Source organism: Podarcis gaigeae (assembly GCF_964106915.1).
Source record: "Podarcis gaigeae genome assembly, chromosome: 17".
In the NCBI taxonomy this organism is placed as follows: Eukaryota; Metazoa; Chordata; class Lepidosauria; order Squamata; family Lacertidae; genus Podarcis; species Podarcis gaigeae.
This window is the reverse complement of record NC_139694.1, coordinates 2,659,603-2,682,915: the sequence shown is the minus strand read 5'-3', so window position 1 is coordinate 2,682,915 and position 23,313 is coordinate 2,659,603. Positions and strand designations below refer to the sequence as shown.

At 45.2% G+C, this 23,313-nt stretch overlaps 1 protein-coding gene across 1 annotated transcript in view; it reads left to right on the top strand.

Moving 5' to 3' along the window:
- The window catches only part of TBX15 (T-box transcription factor 15), a 96,668-nt gene extending 88,067 nt beyond the window's left edge, over nucleotides 1–8,601 (top strand). The window contains exon 8 of the mRNA XM_083719104.1: nucleotides 5,889–8,601. Within this exon, the coding sequence (XP_083575230.1) occupies nucleotides 5,889–6,673 (785 nt within the window). The 3' untranslated portion in view covers nucleotides 6,674–8,601. The remainder of the gene's footprint in view (nucleotides 1–5,888) is intronic.
- Nucleotides 8,602–23,313: the final 14,712 nt, after the last annotated feature.

Below are 23,313 nucleotides of genomic sequence, written 5' to 3'. Positions count from 1 at the left end.
GCTCTTCCTCCAAGGAGCCCAAATCAACGCACCTTCAGGCTTGCCCAAATTTTATCCTCATAACAACCCTGGGAGCTAGTCCAGGCTGAGAAAACCATGGCTGGCTCAAGTTTGCACTGTGGGCTTCATGGACTAAGCAATAATGATGATGATGATAATTTATTATTTATGCCCCACCCATCTGGCTAGGTTTCCCCAGCCACTCTGGGCAGCTCCCAACAGAATAATAATAATAGTAAAGCGATAAAACATCTAAAAACTTTCCTAAACAGGGCTGCCTTCAGATTACTTCTAAAAGTCAGATAGTTATTTCCTTGACATCTGATGAGAGGGCATTCCACAGGGCGGGTGCCACTACCGAGAAGGCCCTCTGCCTGGTTCTCTGTAGCTTCACTTCTTGCGGTGGGGGAACTGCCAGAAGACCCTTGGACCTGGACCTCAGTGTCTGGGCTGAATGATAGGGGTGGAGATGCTCCTTCAGGTATACTGGGCCGAGCAAGGACTTGGAGCCAAGTATCTTTAGCCAAATCTAATTCTTTTGCCTTTCTGGCTCTCCAAAGCACATTGCTGGCCTTCCTTCTGCACATACATATGCCTGTCACAGTGATGGGTATTTCGCAAGTGTTTTATAATTCCCAGGTTATATGTGTAATAGCTCCAATTTGTGACCTTCTGTAATCATCTGGTGGAAAATTCCATGGACGGTGTGTACAGGAAATGTGGGGGCTGAATGCCAGCGACTTCCAAATCCAATACTCAGCATTCTGTGGATAATTGCTGGAGGAATGTCAGCCTGAAGGGAACTGATAAGCATCGGCTACTGCTTTTGTGAACCTTGCTGATTCCTCTGGTCACATGGGATTGCACCTGCTGGGTTTGATGAGGTTAGAGGAAAAGGCATGGATGGTTGCAGTGTAATTTCTTGCACTTCCACTGGTGTGCAGAAGGACAGGGAAAACTCTGTCTCTTGCTCTTCTTAGGGGTTCTCTAGCATTGTCCAGAATGGGACTCCCCATTGTGAAGTTCCCTTTCCTGGATCTCAGGCTTGACGTAGACAACGATCAGACACAGCATCCTCCCTGGTGTACATGCTTCTTTCTTTTGTACTCCTGCTTTCCTTCTGCCATATAGAATTTTCATGTTTTGAAATGCTAAAAAGCCAGCAGCCCTGAACCCCACAAACTCTTGTGAACACAGGCAACAGTGGTTTGAGTGTATGCCCCATGCAGTAGACCATTCTGAAAATGTTGGTTTCTTTCAGTCCCCCCCCCCCATATTAAGCTCCGTTTGCCACATTTCCACAAAACAAGTCCTTGTGGAAAAAACAGTCGCCATATTAGTACATATTTCCCCAAATATACACATTTTTCTATGCAATTTTGGACAATACAAGCTATTTTCCATCCTCTGTTCATTTTTGTATGCATCTTTTGGTTGGAGGACTGCATCGCAAAATTTGGAGAAGTGTGGAAGGATAGCGGCAGGGCTATTTTTCTAGAAAAAAAGGTGCCAGAACTCACCACAAATGCCTTCCTCGTTTTCTTACAATGGCACCCAGCTGAGAGGTGCCAGAACTGAGTTGTGGCAAGGTAGCTGAAAAACGTCTTGGACAGTTGTTTTTTGGTTCAAGTAGTGTTTTGGGTACTGTGAATTACATTGGATCACATTAAAATGTGAACAGATTCAAGTTTCTCCTCCATCCTTCACCATGAGTAACTCTTAGTCTTTCCTATAACTTTCAGAATACCTTGCTCACTGAATAAATGATCTGTGGCCAACACTTCACAGAGCACCTTATTATCGATTCATTGTTTGATGCTCCTGAACAGACATGTCATTTCCTATTTTCAATTTGCTTCTTCAGGGCTTAATCCTGTGTGGTGTAGTGGTTAAGAGAGGCAGACTCGTAATCTGGTGAACCGGGTTCGCTTCCCCGCTCCTCCACATGCAGCTGCTGGGTGACCTTAGGCTAGTCACACTTCTCTGAAGGCTCTCAGCCCCACTCACCTCACAGAGTGTTTGTTGTGGGGGAGGAAGGGAAAGGAGAATGTTAGCTGCTTTGAGACTCCTTCGGGTAGTGATAAAGCGGGAGATCAAATCCAAACTACTACTACTCTTCTTCTTCTTCTTCTTCTTCTTCTTCTTTATTTTTGGCAGGTTAACAGGACAGCAAGTCACAAGGTTCAGAAATTCAGAGGTACCAGCACTATCTTAGGTGCAAGTGTTTTGAATAGAAAGCTAGCTGGGTCTTGTACGCAAGATAATATACTGAAGACTTTATTAGAGGCAGCAAACATTTGACTTACCTCTGTGCAGTAATCTGGTTCTCATCCATGTCTTTGATCTGCCAGACTCATCTGCAAAATATTTTTAACAAACACCATTATGAAGCCAATTTTCCCCTGCCATTATGTCAAAAGCCAGATACAACATCAATATGCTTGGGGGGGGGGGGAATTGACATGACACTAACTAAACATGTAGTAGAATCCTATCAGTGGCGTGCGGTGAATATTACGGTCAAAGACCAGCTCGAAAAGCACAACTGGGACAGCTTTCACAAGAATAAAATATACATGTAAAGCAGTGTACAGCAACAGCTTAAAGATGAATATCTAAGATAAGCGCATATACACATAAAGACCTAAAAATTTGGGCTACCATACAAATTGGCCCTGATACCCTGGAGGCCGATTTTGACTGTTTTCCTAGCGGACTAATTTGTTTCGGAGGTGGTCTGCGCCTGCAAATCTGCCCAAAGAATCTGGCGACCATCCAGGGCGTCTTGTGGGCTTTGCCTAAGAGGAGAAAATTGAGTTTAGACTTATCCGGAAGGTCAGCAAGCCTCACCAGCTGGGGGTCAATGGTATCTCTGCGTACCTCATCATAAAAGGGACATCTAAAAAAGAAATGTTTGGGGTCTCCTATTTCCCCTAATGGGCAGGCGCAAAGTCTCTGAGCATATGGGACTTTTCCAAATGCTCCTTCCAAAACCGGTGAGGGCAAGGCTGAGCTTCTGGCTAGAGCAAAGGCCCTTCTGATGTTTCTTGATATGAGAAAATAGAGGTATGCTGCCAGGACCGCAACATACCCCTCATTTTCTACGATTACATAATCGGGGGGCCTCAAGCAGTCCTGTTGTCTCTGTATGTCCATGATTCTTGGCCTGACCACAGATCTTGCTTGGCCCAGGCCCAAATTTAGAAGGGCTTGAGGAGCAAAGCCCAATTTCTGGAAAGTATTCAGAACTTCTGTCTGCCAGCCAGACTTGAACCGGTCGCATAGAATCAGTGGGGCTATTCCTCGGGGGAGCAGTTTCAGTGTCAGCTATTTATAGATTGATGTTAAACTAATATACCGTATTTTTCGCACCATAGGGCGCACCAGACCATAGGGAGCACCCAGTTTTTAGGGGGGGAAATCAAGAAAAAAAAATCCCCCCCAGCCCCAAAGAGCAGCGTACAGGCTGCGCACAACCTCTCCCTGCCGGAGGGTTGCGCGCAGCTATGGAGCAAGCCAAGGCAGTGAGCGGGATGGATCCCGCTCACTGTTTTGGCTTCCCCCTTAGCCCCGTGCAGCCTCTCCTTGCCGGGAGATGCTGTGCAGGGCTTTCCTGGCTTTACTGGGAGGTGGGGGGATTCCCTCACCTCTCCCAAAAGCCCACAGAGTGCAACCCCTTTAAAGAGATTGCGGCTTCTCCTGGCTTTCCTGGGAAGTGGGGGAATTCACCCACCTCCCGCAAAACCGGCAGAAGCCGCGCAACTCCTTTAAAGAGATCGCGACTTCTCCTGGCTTTTCTGGGAGGTGGGAGAAGGGACTGATGCGGCCAGTCAGTCCCTTCTCCCTCCTGTGGAAAAGCCCGCAAGAGCGCACGGAGCTTGTGTGCAGCTCTTGGGGGCTTTTCCCGCCTGCCTCCCCCCTCCATTCGCTCCATAGGACGCACACACATTTTCCCTTGCTTTTTAGGAGGGGAAAAGTGCGTCCTATGGTGCGAAAAATACGGTAAGTTTATGCCTAATGAATTTGCATTATCTTCCCTTGTCATCTCCCCTGTCCCTTTTCTTATCTGCTGCAAAATTATTGTTTTACAAAATTAGAAATAATGAACATACAGGTATGAATGCTATACAGGTCCACTGCAAAGTGGTCAGAATCTGGGCTCCCTTCTGACGGATTTACACCTCCCCTTGCAGAGGGCAGCTTCAAGAGAAACTCAACTTGGAAATGCGAGAATGCATCCCAAATCCTCCTTATTGCAACAAGCCAATGGGGAACTGGTCAAATGACAAGTTATATCAATGTTCTTTTTGAGGAAGTCATATGGGATAACTAGAAGGAATGTGAAGACAGATGTCACTTTATAAGTGTGGTGGAGGTAGTTCAGAACACATTAATTGTCTTCATGGCATTTGTTTTCACGGCAGCAAAGATGTGTCCAAAATTCCCTTCATGCTTAAAATGCTACATCTGTTTCCACCCATCTGCTTCATTTTACAGCGAGGTCAGAAGTAGGGGATGAAGAATTTGTCCATTATAGTTCTCTCATTCTCCCATTTTTCTAACCTTAAATCCACTTCTTCACATTTCTGGAGCAATTTTCCTTTTTACATCCTTATGAAAATTCTCCAGCATTTTAGTGAGAATTTCTTCTAATAAGAACTGAGTGACAAGGAAGCAACCATGGGGTCCATTGTTAATCAAAGGCGTTTTTCACTTGCAGATAGCACATATTTGGCAAAAGACCCCAGAGACTGTAAACAAAAGTAGGACAGAAACAGTTCCAGATTTATGTATAAGCTAAACAAGCTATAGCTTAGGGCCCCACTCTCTTGGGGCCCCCCCAAAAAATTACAGGAAAAAAACTGGATTACATTTCCAAAATATATAAAACCTACATACAGCAACAGTGTTTTGTGTTGTGTAGGCTCCTATGATGTAAGTAATGGGCCTGCCTGCTAGCCTGCTCCATAAAATATCACTGGTTTGCTCATTTCTATATATAGGGTGCCTACATTCTGCATGGACTAGTTGCATAGCAACAAGTGCAAATGGCTTTAGATACCCATGAGGTCCATAAATTGCTATATAGCATATATTCAACACAAAAAACAGTGACAATTTGTTGTTGACAAAGGAAAGCTGGACATATAAAGGGCCCCATTGCCTTCAGTAGCTTAGGGCCTCATCAAACCTGTCAGGTGGTGGTGTGGTTGCTCGAGAGCAAACAGGCAAGACTCCAACCTGTCTTTCCCAGGGGAGGGGGAGGGAAGGAAGGAAGGGGAATAAAAGATCAGGCTAAGTTCAAATTGAAAGCCAGGCGGAATAGCTCTGTCTTACAGGCCCTGCGGAAGGAAGTTCAATCCTGCAGGGCCCTGTTCTCTGTTCTCTGTTGTAATTGCAGACTCCTGTACACAGCGGAAGGATGAGCAGTACATGCCACATGCTTAACTTTACTTTATTTACACTTCAGTGCTGAGAGATTACATACGAGCATCTTGCCTCTGCGAGAGCAGAGAAGCAACTTCCTTGTCCTCGGAAACAAAGAACACCGAGAGAAGTGTGAAAAACAGGAAACCAGTGTACGTCACATCCAGTCTCCCATTCCCATGGGAAAGCCAACAGTACTTTGACTGTGGAATGCAAAACATTGTCCCGTGACAAGCACTTCGCTGCACAGTGAAGGAAGCAGAAACCAACAGTCTCATGGGACAGAGCATTCCACCAGGTCGGAGCCACCACTGAGAAGGCCCTGGCGCTGGTGGAGGATAGTCTGACTTCCTTAGGGCCTCTAAACTATGATTATTCATGGACCTTATCCATGATGATGATGCTTGGTGGTTGTTCTGCGTTATGCCTCAGAAATGTTTGTTGTCGCTTTTGTTTTCCAGGGGGCAGCACAGGAACTTCTCCCACCACATCCAGCACAGGGACACCTTCCCCTTCTGCATCCTCTCACCTTCTCTCTCCATCATGCTCGCCGCCGGCCTTCCACTTGGCCCCCAACTCTTTCAATGTCGGCTGCCGGGAGAGCCAGCTGTGCAACCTAAACCTCTCTGATTATCCTCCATGCGCAAGAAGCAACATGGCCGCCCTGCAGAGCTACCCAGGGTTGGGCGACAGTGGATACAACCGGCTGCAGAGTGGTGGTGCGTCTGCCACTCAGCCCTCTGAAAACTTCATGCCTCAGCGGACTCCATCTTTGATCTCAGGGATGCCAGCTCCTCCTTCGCTGCCCAGCAATGGCAAGATGGAAGCTTACGGTGGCCAGCTGGGGTCATTCCCGACTTCGCAGTTCCAGTATGTCATGCAAGCTGGCAATCCTGCCTCCACCTCATCTTCCTCACATATGTTTAGCGGCGGCCACATGCAACAGAGCTCCTACAACGCCTTTTCCCTTCACAACCCTTACAACTTGTATGGATACAATTTCCCAGCTTCTCCGAGGTTGGCAGGAAGCCCCGAGAAACTGGCCAACACCCAAAGCACTTTACTCTGCTCTTCGCCTTCCAACGGGGCCTTTGGAGAGAGGCCATATCTGTCGACGGGAATGGATCATGGGATGCATGTGATCAGCCCTCCCAGCAACAGCCAACCCCCAGCCAACGCTTGCGATAATAGACAATACGGGGCTGTCCCAGGGTCCTCTTCACAAATGTCAGTGCACATGGTTTAACTGGTGCTTGGAGTCACCATCTTGGTCGACAGTGAGCGAGGATCTCGTCATTTCTATTGGAGATCTCATCTCTGTTGCTTTTCAACTTTAGAAAAAGGACTTGTTTGTGAACAATGAATGGAAACACAAGCCATCCTTAGCTAAATCCCAAAGAACCTGATAGCAGCAGACTGGAATCAAGACTGTCATGTAACTGAGTGGCTTCTGTTCCTAATGGATTTTTAAAAAATAAAATAAACAAAGGAAATGGCATTGTTTGCAGAAAACCTGGGGTGGGGTGGGGAGACCTATATAGTATATGCATTAACTATCTGAACTTGGTGTGAACTGTTCACAACAGAGGAAGTCCAGTGTGGGTGTGCTGTTCCTTCTGTTTCCCAGCTGCAAGCAACAAGACTTCGTTCCCTAGACCTGCACTGCCAGTAAGAGGCCCTTATTGTAACCTCACCATCTTTCCCCATCTTGTCACCTACAGTCATTAAGTTGAATCTACGGCTTTCTCTCGCCCACTGTAGGAAAAGAACATTGTGTTTGAAGTGGGCTTTCTCTTCCTTGAGTAATTTTTTTTGGCGTTCTTGCTGTTGGGGGCCTTTCACTCTCCCTAGACAACAATTTTCCTAACGAAAGCATGTCATCGAAAAGAGGGCAAGGGAGGATTCAAACCATTAAAAAAGGTTTTCTTTAACTTTGCAGGGAAAGGCTTCTGTTAAACATGGTTGGTAGCAAAAAAAGAGGAGGATCTCTGCTGCACAGGATTCCATGTTGAAAATGCTGCGTAAGGGGAAACGGCGTTTACCGTATTTTTCCATGTATAAGACACCTCCATGTATAAGACGGCCCCTAGTTTTTTTTAACCCAGAATTAATAAATTAAGTTGTTTAGCTTTTTTTGGGGGGGGTCACTTCTGCCAATCATTCGCCTGCCTGCCACTGCCGATTGCTTGCCACAGCCACTGCCGATCACACACCTCGCCGCAGTCGCCAATTTTCTGCCCTCTCGCCACCACCACCAGTCCACCTGCCCACTTGCCGCAGCTGCCAATCGCCTGCCCAATTGCCACAGCCACAGCCAATCACCAGCAGGCCTTGCCGCAGCCATCAATCACCCACCCACCCACTCGCTGCTGCCAATCTCCTACTTGCTGCTGCCATTAATCGCATGTCCCCCTTCTGCATTCACTATTTGTGTATAAGACGACACCCAATTTTTGCCTATTTTTTAAGGCAAAAAGCACCGTTTTATACATGGAAAAATACAGTAATTGTACGTACGTTCAGTGCCTTTGAGCTATTGATAGCCTAAGTAACATTAGCAAAGCCATAGCAAGGCATGCTTAAAATATATATCACTCAGAGGAGTCAACTGGAAGGGAAGGAAGTCTCCAGACTGTGATAATGTCGAATGACAAGTTCTGTAAGAGGCTAGGCCTGTTCTGTGAAAGTATGCAGCCTAACCCCAGCCTTCTTGCATGTACCAGGGAAGCAGTGAAAGCTACTTACTAACATCAGGGGAAAGTCTTCTTATCCCCTGCCCAGCTTGCCAATTGGACCATCAAGTCATGGCCAATTTTCTTTCTTTCTAAAGTACTGTTCTCTTCTGGTTTTACTTTTCCTTCAGCTCTTTTAAAAGTAAGCAAACAAGCACGTGCTAAGAAGTTTTAAAGTCGTGTGGAAGTCCAAACGCCGAGCAACAGAATACAGAAATTGCAGTATAGAGATTTGTTTTGATGTGTTGTAGATAAATGTATTTATGTCTCTAGCGTGTGGGGGAGGGAGGGGAATCAATATTATGAATATTAAAAGAGGGTAATAAATGGGTATGTAAAATATATATTAAGAAAGAAAATGTATAAAGATTTGCCCTCTGCAGGGGACTCTGTTTGTAGGTGCCAAGCACATAACTAATGCAAAATAAACCTTTGTTCCTTTTGTGTTTTGTCTGTCTGGAAATAATGCAGGCGTCCAGTTCCAGATTGCTGGGATGGTTTTACCTAATTCATCCTCCCTTCCCCTTTTTATTTTTTTAAAAGACAGCTTTTAAATACAGCTGTCAAACACCTCTATGGTTGGGTGGGTTTCATACCATTCAAATGGACCTTCTCTGGGCATAAAAGGTAAAGGGACCCCTGACCGTTAGGTCCAGTCGTGGGCGACTCTGGGATTGTGGCACTCATCTCGATTTACTGGCCGAAGGAGCCGGCGTACAGCTTCTGGGTCATGTGGCCAGCATGACTAAGTTGCTTCTGGCAAACCAGAGCAGTGCACGGAAACGCTGTTTACCTTCCCGCTGGAGCGGTACCTATTTATCTACTTGCACTTTGACGTGCTTTTGAACTGCTAGGTTGGCAGGAGCAGGGACCGAGCAATGGGAGCTCACCCCGTTGCGGGGATTTGAACCGCCAACCTTCTGATCGGCAAGTCCTAGGCTCTGTGGTTTAACCCACAGTGTCACCATTCCAGCCATAAAGCAGAATTCTCTTCGTAACAGAACATCAGATCAGAGCAATTTACAGGGTTGGAAAAGGCCATTAAAATGATGTTTTCTCTTCCAGGACAATCTTCTGCATGAAGAATGGGAGCTGTGCGTTAGCAGATGTGCGGTTGCACAGCTCCTATTAATTCCACAGAACAGGAGAACTGACAGTGCATCTATTCTTCCTATGACTGGGTGGATGGACAAGCAGATAGGTCAAATTCATAGTCATTTGTCTGTAAAAGTACATGAAAGGTGGCGTTGGGGTCGACAATCAGGAAACCAGTTAAGGCAACTGCTTTCAAATAAATAAGAGCAGCCTCTAAATTGAAATAATTTTTTAAGAGAGAAGATTGCTGAATATTTGGATTTGAATATCTATATAGTGGAAGCTTGGTTCTTGAATGGCTTAGTTGATGAACAAATCAGCTCCCAATGCTGAAAACCCAGAAGTAAGTGTTCTGGTTTTTGAACATTTTTCAGAAGCCAAACGTCCAACGCGGCTTCCGCTTGAGTGCCGGAAGCTCCTGCAGCCAATCAGAAACCGTGCCTTGGTTTCCGAATTTTTCAGAAGTCGAACAGACTTCCGGAATGGATTACGTTCAAGAACCAAGGTACCACTGTATTATAATTGACTGAGCACTTGGTAATAAGGTCTAAGTTTATAACATGCACTTTATATATTTTAAAGCACTTATCCATACTGTTTAGAAAATTGCAAAGTGGTGTACAGAAATCATAAAGCAACAGATGACATTTAAAACAGCATAAAGCCAAAATACAAACATGCATAACAAGACAATATCCACTCCAGCAGAGCATCCTCCATAGCTGGTGATTTGTGCCAATTCAATGTAAATGGCCCAGAGATGCTTGAGCAAACAGATATGCTGAAAGCCCAGAACAGTCAGTTCACTCCATATTTCCAAGGGAAGGTTGTTCCACATGGTGGGTGCCACCACCATAAAGGCCCTCTTCCAAATGGTCGCAAAATGGGTTTCTGAATGCTGTGGCACTTCCAAGAGGTTCTGAGAATATGACTGGCTAACATGAAAAAGAAAGCACACATAAATCCAGCCATCAGGAATTAAGGAGAGGAATGGAAGGTTTTGGTGCTATGACAACATGTCTCCAGCCCCTTAGGAACCTCTCTTTGGGAATCTATTCCATGTCCGGGAAGCTGTGTCTGTGAAGGATGCAACAGAAGGGTAAAAATGTTAGGCAAAAAGGGTGAAAATAAAATAATCAACACACACGCTGTCTTGTTGTGGTGCTGATTCTGGGATGGAAATCTAGACTGGTGAACCTTGCCATGTGTTTGCACCAGTTAAATGCAGCCCATACCTACATGGGATAAGTAATAATAATAAATAATAATTTCATTATTTATACCCCACCCATCTGCCGCAGCCACTCTGGATGACACATACTAAAACATCAAACATTAAAAACTTCCCGATACAGGACCTGCCTTCAGATGTCTTCTAAAAGTTGTGTGGTTCTATATCTCCTTAACATCTGATGGGACGGTGTTCCACAGGGAGGGCGCCACTGCCAAGAAGGCCCTCTGCCTGGTTCCCCATAACCTCACTTCTCGCAGTGAGGGAACTGCCAGAAGACCCTTGGAGCTGGACCTCAGTGGATGTCATGTCAGAGCACCACATAGAAGCATTTAGTGAGTGTCACCTAGGACGGTGGGTGGGTGGAGGAGAAGAAATTAGATCATTCTCCAGTTGGGAGGGAACTTGTCCTGGTGGGATTCTTGCAAAGAAGGCTGGAGTAGTTGAACCTTAATTGAACTAGTTGATCCAATCAGTATCACTCAGTACTTACTAGCTCATGCTTTGACTGTTTGGAGATATTGAGACTGCATTCTGCTTCATCTATTTAAAATATGCCATTGGATCACAGGGATTCCAACAAAAAAATAAAGTAGACCAAGTGAAGGCTGAATCAACGCACCTGAAACTAGGAGATAAAATGGCAAGTGCCCATAAAGATCCTTCAAGCCCAACCTTGGTTACAGAGCTACCCACAGTAGCTTCACACAGTAGATGGAAACGAAAGTAGCGACTAGAGATGAATTCAAGGGGCTACTTGGTGCATCATTGCTCATAAGAAGGGTTGTGAACAAACTCATCGTGACAAAGGGATGGATATAAAGATAACTTCTCTGTGCTAATATTTGGTTCTGCCTTCTCATGCTACTTATTCAATCAATCAATCAATCAATCAATCAATCAATCTATGCAACAGCTGCCATGTTTAAGTTATCCAAACTCTTCATCAGTTACTCAGTGATGCTGCACATGCCCTGCCCCTCCCAGTCACTGCCAGTCAGCCCCTGCTTGGATCCCGGTTTGACATTTCTCATCTCACAGGTCCTTGACACTGGATCCCAAAGGACAGCTGCTAATGTTCTCACTCAAACACACGCCCTCCTTTCGCCCTCTGCAATGCTAACCACGTCTTGCGGCAACTGCCACGGGAATACTGCCACCCCAACAATAGTCTTACTGGATTTTGAATGACACACATCAACCTGGTCTCTCTGTGTGATTTTAGCAGCAAAAAACAAGTCCACAAGGAAAGGGTTAATCGTTCCTCCCCCTCTACTGCTGCTTGCAACTTCTCTGCCAGCTCCTGGATGGTAACACTGACTAGACTTCATTGCAGGGTGGTGTACACCATCCTTTTTTATTTTAAAACGTTTTTATACTTCTTAATCATTTCTAAGCATTGTGCATTTGCAAAAAGAGAAAATGAAACAATAAATGATCACAGGGCTGTTTGCACCATAAAAATACAAAACAAGAACACAAAACGCATAATAAAATCAAAAACAAAACAATACCCTCCCTCTCACAAAGACATTTAAAAGGACATAGAATAGCCCATAAGCCAAAGACTTGGCTATAGAGAAACATTTTCGCCTGACGCCTAAAGATATGCAATGAAGGGGCCAGGTGAGCCTTCATGGGGAGAGCATCCCACAAGCAGGGGGCCACCACAGAAAAGACCCATTCTCATGATCCTACCCTCCAGGCCTCTTGCAGAGGAGGCACACAAAGAACGGACTCAAATGATGATGATGTTGGTCATAGGTTCTGGGTTGGTTCATATGGGGGGAGGTGGTCCTTGAGATATTGAGGTCTATGAGTCCTGAACCAGGTCTTCTATTTTTCACTGAGACCCAATATTCTCTAAGAATGCAGAATGTCAGACAGCAGGGTAGTGCAGCCATGGGGAAAGTCCCTAAACTAGTTCCAGCAACAAACAGGCTTTTCAAATGGTGTGGCTGGCATCGCTGAAACTTGTTGACTGCTGTGGCTGAGTGTCAATATCAGCTTGTGATTCGATGACCCGATCCCCACTTGGGGAATAAAGACACGTGAACACAGTGTATTAGGTTAATGGGCAAGAAAAGGCCACAACTTTATTGATTACAGCATGTGAGAAGGTATTGGCTTAGGCACTGGACCACGGAGATTAGACTCCACCCACTCAGTGAGGGGTGAGTCTGAAGAGGGGTTACCCACCAGTCGGGGGAGCCTGTTGATACTAATACAACTATAAGCTCTCCCCTGATGTCACCGAGGGTCGTGCCATGGCCCCCCGCCACACAGGCATCAGACAGGATCCACGACCGCCGGATTCCTTTAACGGAATACCCAAAATTTAAGGGTAGGCGATGGCCACACCTAGCCCTCCCAAGCACCAACAACATATTCCAATGTCTAACCGCCACCTGAGCCCAAACAGCTTGCCGCCAATATCCTCATAGCTGCAACCAATTCCTAAGACTATTGGTTATGTTAGCAAGCCAAATGTCGTTTCCCCGATCTGAGAGATGAACGCCGTCATCCTGGAATAGGCTCTGGTTGCCAATCCAGATATCGTCATGCGGATATCGTCAGGGCTTTTCAAATGGTGCGGCTGGCATCGCTGAAACTTGTTGACTGCAGTTGCTGAGGGTCAATGTCAGCTTCCGATGTGTGAGCCCATCAGCAGAACAACTATAAGCTCAATTCCAGGGGGAAACCCCATAGCAACAAAGTTTATTAGTCTGTTGGATAGTTAATTTCCGAATTTCACCAGGGAGTTCGAACTATGTTGTTCTAAATCCTGGAAAGTGTTCTCAAGGGACCAATTCTGTATGTGCAGGGAAATGGCCGGGGGGTCTCTCTTTAATTGTTCCATGACAAGGCAACATGACTAAAGACTCCATTGAGCCTCACTGTATATGTCAGTGTATATCTTCAGTTGCAGTTCAATTGAAGTTGAGTGTAATGCCCAGAAATACTCTCCATTCGCCCAGCTGTAATATCTATATTTCCCCTTCATCAGTTGCTGCTACAATTGCACCGCTGGGAGATTCTTAAATTCAGTTTTCTGCTACTATTATTCATTTCCCCCCGCATTTTAACAGCTAAAATAGAACATGATTATTTATGATGTCTAAATATCTCGCTCTAATGTTTCTCCCAGGCTAGGAAAGGAAACGGGAGCCATGAAGATTTCAGTGAACCACAGCTGCCTATGGCGCTCCCACCAAACCCCATACATCTAGGGGAACTCTGCCTTCACAAGCAGCTCGGCCATTTTCTCCAAACATAGGCAGAGATTTTAGGATAAAGAAGAAGAAAAAAGCACCAACGGCAGCATTGGCTGTCTCCGTTGTATCTTGATATATAAACGTTTATAGTACTGCAATACCCTTTGATAAATTGCCCATCACTTCACAACTACCCAGTTTCACTTCCCCTTTAATATTCAGTGTTTTGTCACATCAACTGATGACAAAGTAACTCTATAAGATAAGGGACGCAGGTGGCGCTGTGGTCTAGACCACGGAGCCTCTTGGGCTTGCCGATTGGAAGGTCGGCGGTTCAAATCCTCACGATGGAGTGAGCTCCCATCGCTCTGTCCCAGCTCCTGCCAACCTAGCAGTTTGAAAGCAAGCCAGTGCAAGTAGATAAATTGGTACCGCTGTGGTGGGAAGGTAAATGGCATTTCCGTGCGCTCTGGTTTCCATCACGGTGCTCCGTTGCGCCAGAAGTGGTTTAGTTCTGCTGGCCACATGACCCAGAAACCTGTTTGTGGACAAACACTGGCTCCCTCGGCCTGAAAGCGAGATGAGCACTGCAACCCCATAGTCACCTTTGACTGGACTTAACCATCCAGGGGTCCTTTGTCCTTGCCTTTGTTTTTTTTTACAATACAAGAACAGAAGGGAAAAGGAAGAAATGCAACTGTATGTCAAACAGAGCGGAGCTGAACCTAGTTACCAAATTCTGTGTTCATTCTCATGTGTCCGTGTGTGTGTGTCCGTGTTTGTGTGTGTGGTATTTTCAGCCATTTTTAACACTTGCAGACACAGTGTTCAGTTGGTTAGAGCGTGGTACTGATAATGCCAAGGTTGCAGGTACAATCCCTGCAGGGTACAGCTGCATAGCAGGGGGTTGGACTATATGACCCTCAGGGTCATTTCCAACTCTACAGTTCTATGATACTCATTCAAATGGGTTCTGGTTCTGTTCTTTTGGATTCTGCTGCTCACCCGCACTATACATTTAAACCAAACAGTCATGGCTTCCCCCAAAGAATATTGTGAAGTGTAGCTTGTCAAGAGTTCTCAGAGTTGTTAGGAGACTCCTATTCCTCTCACAGGGCTGCTGTTCTCAGAGTGGTTCAATAACTCATTTGTATGAGAAGCTGCGGTCCTGAAATATATCAGGGTAACTCAGTTGGATTAAACTGGGTTGTTGTTGTTGTTGTTGTTGTTGTTTAGTCGTTTAGTCATGTCCAACTCTTCATGACCCCCTGGACCAGAGCATGCCAGGCACTCCTGTCTTCCACTGCCTCCCGCAGTTTGGTCAAACTCATGCTGGTAGCTTCGAGAACACTGTCCCACCATCTCGCCCGCTGTCATCCCCTTCTCCTTGGGCCCTCCATCTTTCCCAACATCAGGGTCTTTTCCAAGGAGTCTTCTCTTCTCATGAGGTGGCCAAAGTCTTGGAGCCTCAGCTTCAGGATCTGTCCTTCCAGTGAGCACTCAGGGCTGATTTCCTTCCGAATGGAGAGGTTTGATCTTCTTGCAGTCCATGGGACTCTCAAGAGTCTCCTCCAGCACCAGAATTCAAAAGCATCAATTCTTCGGCGACCAGCCTTCTTGATGGTCCAGCTCTCACTTCCATACATCACTACTGGGAAAACCATGGCTTTAACTATACGGTCCTTTGATGGCAAGGTGATGTCTCTGCTTTTTAAGATGCTGTCTAGGTTTTTCATTGCTTTTCTCCCAAGAAGCAGGCGTCTTTTAATTTCGTGACTGCTGTCACCACCTGCAGTGATCATGGAGCCCAAGAAAGTAAAATCTCTCACTGGGTTACACTGATATATTTCAGGATGGCAGCTTCACATACAGTGGTACCTCTGGTTAAGAACTTAATTCATTCTGGAGGTCCGTTCTTAACCTAAAGCTGTTCTTAACCTGAGATACCACTTTAGCTAATGGGGCCTCCCACTGCCGCTGCATGCTTTCTGTCCTCAGCTTGAAGCAAAGTTCTTAACCCGAGGTACTATTTCTGTGTTAGCTGAGTCTGTAACCTGAAGCGTATGTAACCTGAAGCATCTGTAACTTGAGGTACCACTGTACAAGGAGGCATCTGCTACCAGTCGAGGTACCACAGGAATTCTCAATTCTTCCTTATTTACAAGTATTTACATGTAACTTCCTTAGTTACAAGTTGTTGCTTAATAGAATCTTTGTGAAGACAAGCGAAAGAGTCGCAGTTGACTCTGTCCAGGCAGAGCGGTATTCTTTTCATACAGCTGTTGCTTTGCTAGCTTGCTATGCAGTGTCAAAGCCACAGCAGCACTGGGCTTTGCAGTGTCAAAGCCACAGCAGCCTACCACATTATTGGCACCAGGGCAACATTTCTGAACCACCTGCTGCTCAATTGCTTCCCCATTCAGACTGCCAATGGACACCCAGTGGGGAATAATCTGCTGATTGGTTCTGCTCTGGAAATACAGTAATTATGAAGTTGCTAGCTATTAAGAGATCATGAGAAATGACTGCCAATTCTACATTAAAACATCACCATTAAATCTATCTATATCTATCTATCTATCTATCTATCTATCTATCTATCTATATCATCTATCTATCTATCTATCATCTATCTATCTATCTATCTATCATCTATCTATCTATCTATCTATCTATCTATCTATCATCTATCTATCTATCTATCTATCTATCTATCTATCTATCTATCTATCATCTATCTATCTATCATCTATCTATCATCTATCTATCTATCTATCTATCTATCTATCTATCTATCTAATCTCACAACTAACATGCTTGTTTATTCTTAAATGATTTAGGCTACAACCCTAGAAACCCTAGTAAGTTCAAGGTGAGAACTGGGCTCTTAAATTTATGCTATGTATGTATTGTTGTATTTATTATGTATTAATACATATGTTGTATGTATTAAAAAGTAGAGACATCACCTTGCCAACAAAGATCCGTATAGTTAAAGCTATGGTTTCCCCAGTAGTGATGTATGGAAGTGAAAGCTGGACCATAAGTGAAAGCTGGACCACAAAGAAGGCTGATCACCGAAGAATTGATGCTTTTGAATTCTGGTGCTGGAGGACATTCTTGAGAGTCCCATGAACTGCAAGAAGATCAAACCTCTCCATTCTGAAGGAAATCAGCCCTGAGTGCTCACTGGAAGGGCAGATCCTGAAGCTGAGGCTCCAAGACTTTGGCCACCTCATGAGAAGAGAAGACACCTTGGAAAAGACCCTGATGTTGGGAAAGATGGAGGGCCCAAGGAGAAGGGGATGACAGAGGGCGAGATGCTTGGACAGTGTTCTCGAAGCTACCAGCATGAGTTTGACCAAACTGCGGGAGGCAGTGGAAGACAGGAGTGCCTGGCGTGCTCTGGTCCAGGGGGTCACGAAGAGTCGGACACAACTACTAAACAACAACAAATGTATTGTTGTTGTCACCCGTCTAGCTCGGGAGACAAGGGAGGAGTGCGCCTTTGAGGTTGGAATCAAATTGTTGGGAAGTTACAGTGCCTGCTGTGGCTGTAGAGACAGATAGAGGAGAGACATGTGTTGTTGCAGCTGGGGCAAATGAAAGCATTTGTGCTGCTGCAGATGCACCATGGCATTTCTTCTCTCTGCACTCCTCCCGGCGGTCATTCCTCTTCTTGGTCACTGCTATGGATGCACAACCTGACTATCTGTCTCCAGGCACTGCGGTCGTCTGCAAGGAATTCCCGGCATAACTGTTATGTTTGTAGGCATCTTTGTAACGCAGAGTTGGTCTGCTAACGGACCTGGTGCCTGAAGCCAGTTCTTTGCAGAGCACATCCTCTGGGGATCCTGACATCTTCCATTCTGTGGACATGGACCAAGCCAGTGTAAACATTGCTCAGACAGGAGTGCGAACATGTTGGAATGTAGGCTTGAGAGATGCCCAAAAAGTCCTATTTGGCAAATCTCCCCTGGAAAGGCTAATGTTTGATGCAACCGGTCTGGGAAAATTAAGGAGCAAATGCCTAGATTTGATTTCATCGGAACTGAGAGAAGATGGCATCTGCCAGCAGCGAAATGACTTTCAGATTGATTCGGCATAAACACCAGCATGTGAGGATATACTACAACAATAGGCTTACAAGCTGTAACAATAGAAGAGTCAAGCATACAAAATTCACACAGAAGCGCATCATTGCTTACTTCAACTCTCCTGTGGAAACAACTCAGAGGCCATGAAAAAGGAAGGTTAACAACATGAAGATTTAAAGGAACTATTGGAAACTCAAGGCAGTAGAGATATAAGATGAGCAGAGCCCCCCCCCCCCCCGAACTTGAAGCATGGGAAGTCCCAATAAAAAAAATTATAATTTGGCAGAATATTCGGACTATATGATATGTATTTGTATAATTTGGAATATTTAATGTGATTTGATTGGATTGTTAAAATGAAAAATTTAATAAAAATTAATTATTATTTTTTTTAAAAAAGAGAAATGCCCCAAATTGTCCTGATAACCATGACTGACTTCCATGCATATGTGGATATGCAGTATATAAACAAAACTGGAGGTGATACTGAAAGGTACTTAGATAACTGGCAAAATAAATACCATATTTTTCACTCCATAAGAGCCACCTGACCATACGACGCACCTAGTTTTTAGAGGAGGAAAACACGAAAAAAAATATTCTGAATCAAATGTTGTACTAAACTATTTAAAGCAGCAAAGCGGGCGACTCCTGTCTGCTTTGCTGCTTTAAAGCGAGCCGCGGAGGAGGGACGGATGGGAGCCATGGCTCCCCTACCTTCCCTCCTCTGTGGCTCACTTTAAAGAAGCAAAGTGGACAGGAGCCGTTTGCACGCCGCTCCTCCGTGCAGCATTCGCTTCATAAGATGCACAGACATTTCCCCTTACTTTGTAGGAGGAAAAAAGAGTGTCTTATGGAGTGAAAAATACGGTACTTCTACCAAAAGAGCAGCTTGTTTTTTTGTGGGAGGGGAATTAATCTGAAGGCGTGAGGGATTCAGGAAAAGGCAAATGATAAAACAGTCTCTTGAGATGTGTCAGTCTGGGCATGGGAAATAGTTTGAGACCTTGGTGGTCCCCGTTGTTGGTTTTAGTCACATCGTCATAAGTTGTCCCATTAATGTCTTGTTTAACGTGGCCCTCAAATGGATGTTTCTTTTCTAATATGACTGTGTTACTCACACCTTTCGTCACCATGGTGACTGTTCGCCATGTCATATTTTTGTGTTTTGAAAAAGCAACACTGAAAGGAGGCAAAATTTCATTTATTGTGAAGATCAGCAGGAAACATTGGGTTATAGAGAATAAGTCATACTCAAAGCAGGGGAGTCCTAGCGAGGCCCCTCCAGATTGAGAGGGGAGGGGCTCAGCCCCATCCCTGCATATATTTGGTGGGCGGGGAGTCCTGAGCTGTCCTCAGCCCCATAGAGTTGGCATCTATGGTCAGGAGACTTGCTGAGGAACTTTCTCAAACGCTTTTTGAAAGTTCAAGTACAGTGGTACCTCAGGTTAAGTACTTAATTCGTTCCGGAGGTCCGCTCTTAACCTGAAACTGTTCTTAACCTGAAGCACCACTCTAGCTAATGGGGCCTCCTGCTGCTGCCACACGATTTCTGTTCTCATCCTGAAGCAAAGTTCTTAACCCAAGATACTATTTCTGGGTTAGCGGAGTCTGTAACCTGAAGCATATGTAACCTGAAGCGTATGTAACCTGAGGTTACCACTGTACTAACAAGTTTCTACTGGATCACCGTTATCCACATCCTTAATGATATTCTCAAAGAACTTTAAAAGGTTAATGAGAACCTTTCGAGAATGCAAAAAATATATATAATTGTGCTAATAAATTTTGGATAGATCTTGAGCAAGCTGCAATTAACAAAACGGAAAAATGCTTTGGGGACCTTGTAGGGCAGTAACCTAGGCAAATGAAACCACTTATGGAGGGTCACATTCCAATGATGAAATGTGTTTCACATTTTGAAAATAGGTGCTGTTGTGATACATGAAGTAGTAAATAGGGCATTTGAGATGTTTCCAGATTGGCCACTTGTTAACGAAGCAGAAGTAAAATGCCTTCCTAAGAGACTTATCTCACAAAACCCCGTGTGGTGCACTGGCCAGAAAGCTAGACTAGAAGCTAGGAGACCAGGGTTCAAATCTCCAATTAGCCATGAAAATCAGCTGGTGACCCTGGGCCAGTCACCGTTCTCAGACAGAGGGCTTTTCCAGACATGGTCTGCTCTTTAAAGCTCCATGTCCCTACAAAAAAACCACTCTTTAGAGCTGAATCAGAGCAAATGGCCATTTGAGTTTTCTACAGAAATTTGACTTTTCTCCTTTAAAGGGGCAATTTGAGTTTTCCCCTTAAAGAGTGGGTTTTCATGGAGAAAGCTCCAGAGTGCAAAAAAAGAAAAAGAAAAAAGAACCCAGACATTGAGCTTTTTTAGGGGGAATAAATTTTATTAGGGTTTATAGAGAAAAATACAAAACTTAATATCAAATTTCTCTTTTTTTGCCATTTTCTATAAACAAAGATTATCTTCACTCCTCAAATCCAAATGTCGCTATTTCTTTTTCCTGCAAAAAGTCCATGAGAGACTTCCAATGACTTTTCTCTGATTAAACATGTCAGCTTCGCCATCTCAGCTAAGTCCGTTAGTTGTAACAGCCATTCTTCCATTGTTGGCATTAATGGGTCCTTCCATCTTTGTGCATATAAAAGTCTTGCTGCCACAATCCTATATTGCAACAAAGTTCCATAGACCCGAGACACTGAGCTTTAAAGTGGGGACCATGCCCGAATAGAGAGGAGGAAAGGTCAGTGTGGATGAGCCCTTTGTTAGACTTCCTAGCTCCACAGGTACCCTATAATCAGAAAACGTGTTGCTATAAATCGGTTCCTTAAGAAGAGCAAATTCACAGGAATCAGGAGTATCAGTAGCTCTGTTGTCAGAGATGCATCAGAAACAACCACAGCTCAGTGACAAGAGTTCTTGCTTTGAGAGAATAAAAATCTAGATATAAACTTTGGTGATTCCTTTCATTTCTAGTAGCAGGGGCTCTGAATGACATCTACCCAAAGCTTTGGAGAGGTGTTGCTACTTAGTAGACTGTGTTTAATGAGATTAGCCAATATTCTGAAGTAGCTTCTTCTCACATTCACCCCTAGCATATTCTTTCTTTCTTTCTTTGAAACCAACCACCTGTCTCCTGGATCCTTGCCCATCCTGGCTTATAAAAGCTAGCCGGGAAGGACTGGGCGATGGGCTTCGTGGGGTGATGAATGCTTCCCTCCGTGAGGGAGCCTTCCCAGACCCACTGAAAGAGGCGGTTATTAAACCACTTCTTAAAAAACCATCTTTAGATGCAGCCACAATGGCCAACTATCGCCCAGTCTCAAATCTTCCATTCTTGGGCAAGGTGATAGAGCGAGCGGTTGCCGAACAACTCCAGGCACGCCTGGAAGAAGCGGACCATTTGGATCCCTTCCAGTCGGGATTCAGGCCTCATCATGGGACTGAAACTGCCTTGGTCGCACTGGTTGATGATCTCCGGCGGGCTAGGGACAAAGGTGAGAGCTGTTTCCTAGTTCTACTGGATCTCTCAGCGGCGTTTGATACCATCGACCATAACATCCTTCTGGACCGTCTTGAGGGGCTGGGAGCTGGGGGCACTGTCCTACAGTGGTTCCGCTCCTTCCTCCTGGGCCGTGTTCAGAAAGTGGTGGTGGGGGGTGAGTGTTCAGACCCCTGGGCTCTCACTTGTGGGGTGCCTCAGGGTTCTGTCCTCTCCCCCATGCTTTTCAACATTTACATGCAGCCGCTGGGAGAGATCATCAGGAGGTTTGGTCTGGGTGTTCATCAGTATGTGGATGATACCCAGCTCTACCTCTCTTTTAAATCAGAACCAGTGAGGGCGGTGAAGGTCCTGTGTGAGTGTCTGGAGGCGGTTGGAGGATGGATGGCGGCTAACAGATTGAGGTTGAATCCTGACAAGACAGAAGTACTGTTTCTGGGGGACAGGAGCCGGGCAGCTGTGGAGGGTTCCCTGGTCCTGAATGGGGTAACTGTGCCCCTGAAGGACCAGGTGCGCAGCCTGGGAGTCATTTTGGACTCACAGCTGTCCATGGAGGCACAGGTCAAATCTGTGTCCAGGACAGCTGTTTACCAGCTCCATCTGGTACGTAGGCTGAGACCCTATCTGCCTGCGGACTGTCTCGCCAGAGTGGTGCATGCTCTGGTTATCTCCCGCTTGGACTACTGCAATGCACTCTACGTGGGGCTACCTTTGAAGGTGACTTGGAAACTACAGCTAATCCAGAATGCGGCAGCTAGACTGGTGACTGGGAGCGGCCGCCGAGACCATATAACACCGGTCTTGAAAGACCTACATTGGCTCCCAGTATGTTTCCGAGCACAATTCAAAGTGTTGGTGCTGACCTTTAAAACCCTAAACGGCCTCGGTCCAGTATACCTGAAGGAGCGTCTCCACCCCCATCATTCTGCCCGGACGCTGAGGTCCAGCGCCGAGGGCCTTCTGGCGGTTCCCTCATTGCAAGAAGCGAAGCTACAGGGAACCAGGCAGAGGGCCTTCTCGGTAGTGGCACCCACCCTGTGGAACGCCCTTCCAGCAGATGTCAAAGCGATAAACAACTACCTGACATTCAGAAGACATCTTAAGGCACCCCTGTTCAGGTAAGTTTTTAACGTGTGATATTTTACTGTATTTTTGGTTTTTATGGAAGCCGCCCAGAGTGGCTGGGGAGGCCCAGCCAGATGGGCGGGGTATTAATAATAATAATAATAATAATAATAATAATAATAATAATTTTCTTTCTTTCTTTCTTTCTTTCTTTCTTTCTTTCTTTCTTTCTTTCTTTCTTTCTTTCCTTCCTTCCTTCCTTCCTTCCTTCCTTCCTTCCTTCCTTCCTTCCTTCTTTCTTTGGCGATCACTCATAGCTGAGTAAGTTTGTCATACATAAACACGGTTTTAAAAGTGAGTCCAAAAGTGACTGTGGAGGCCAGTTCTGGATCTACACATCCTTCCACAGTGGGGACATAGGTTTCCGGCCAGGAGTTGATCACAGTGAGAGTTTGCCAAAAGTGCCTTCCGCTTAGTGTGTTTTTCCCTTTTGTTCTGACTTCGAGCATCTTCAAAGTCCATGACACCGTTGGTAAAGGCTGTTCTCCAATTGGAGCACCTGCAGGCCAGTGTTTCCCAGTTGTTGGTGTTTATACTACATTTTTGAAGATGAGAGAGTCTTTGAACCTCTTTTGTTGACCACCAGCATTACACTTACCAGTTCCAAGTTCGGAGTGGAGTAGCTGTTTTGGAAGACGATAATCAGGCATCCTCATAACATGACCAGCAGCATATTAATAACCCCAGAGCTATAGAAAATAGAATGATTTGATCACTAGCTGAAACAAAACCGCAAGAACATTAAAATTCAAAATCAGCAAAGTTAATATAAAACAAACGTCTTTGCAAGGTAGCCTGTAAAATATTATCAAATGCTGATGGCTACATGTCAGACGCTGCCAAGCGTTGATAGCCTGCATGTCCAAATGCTGA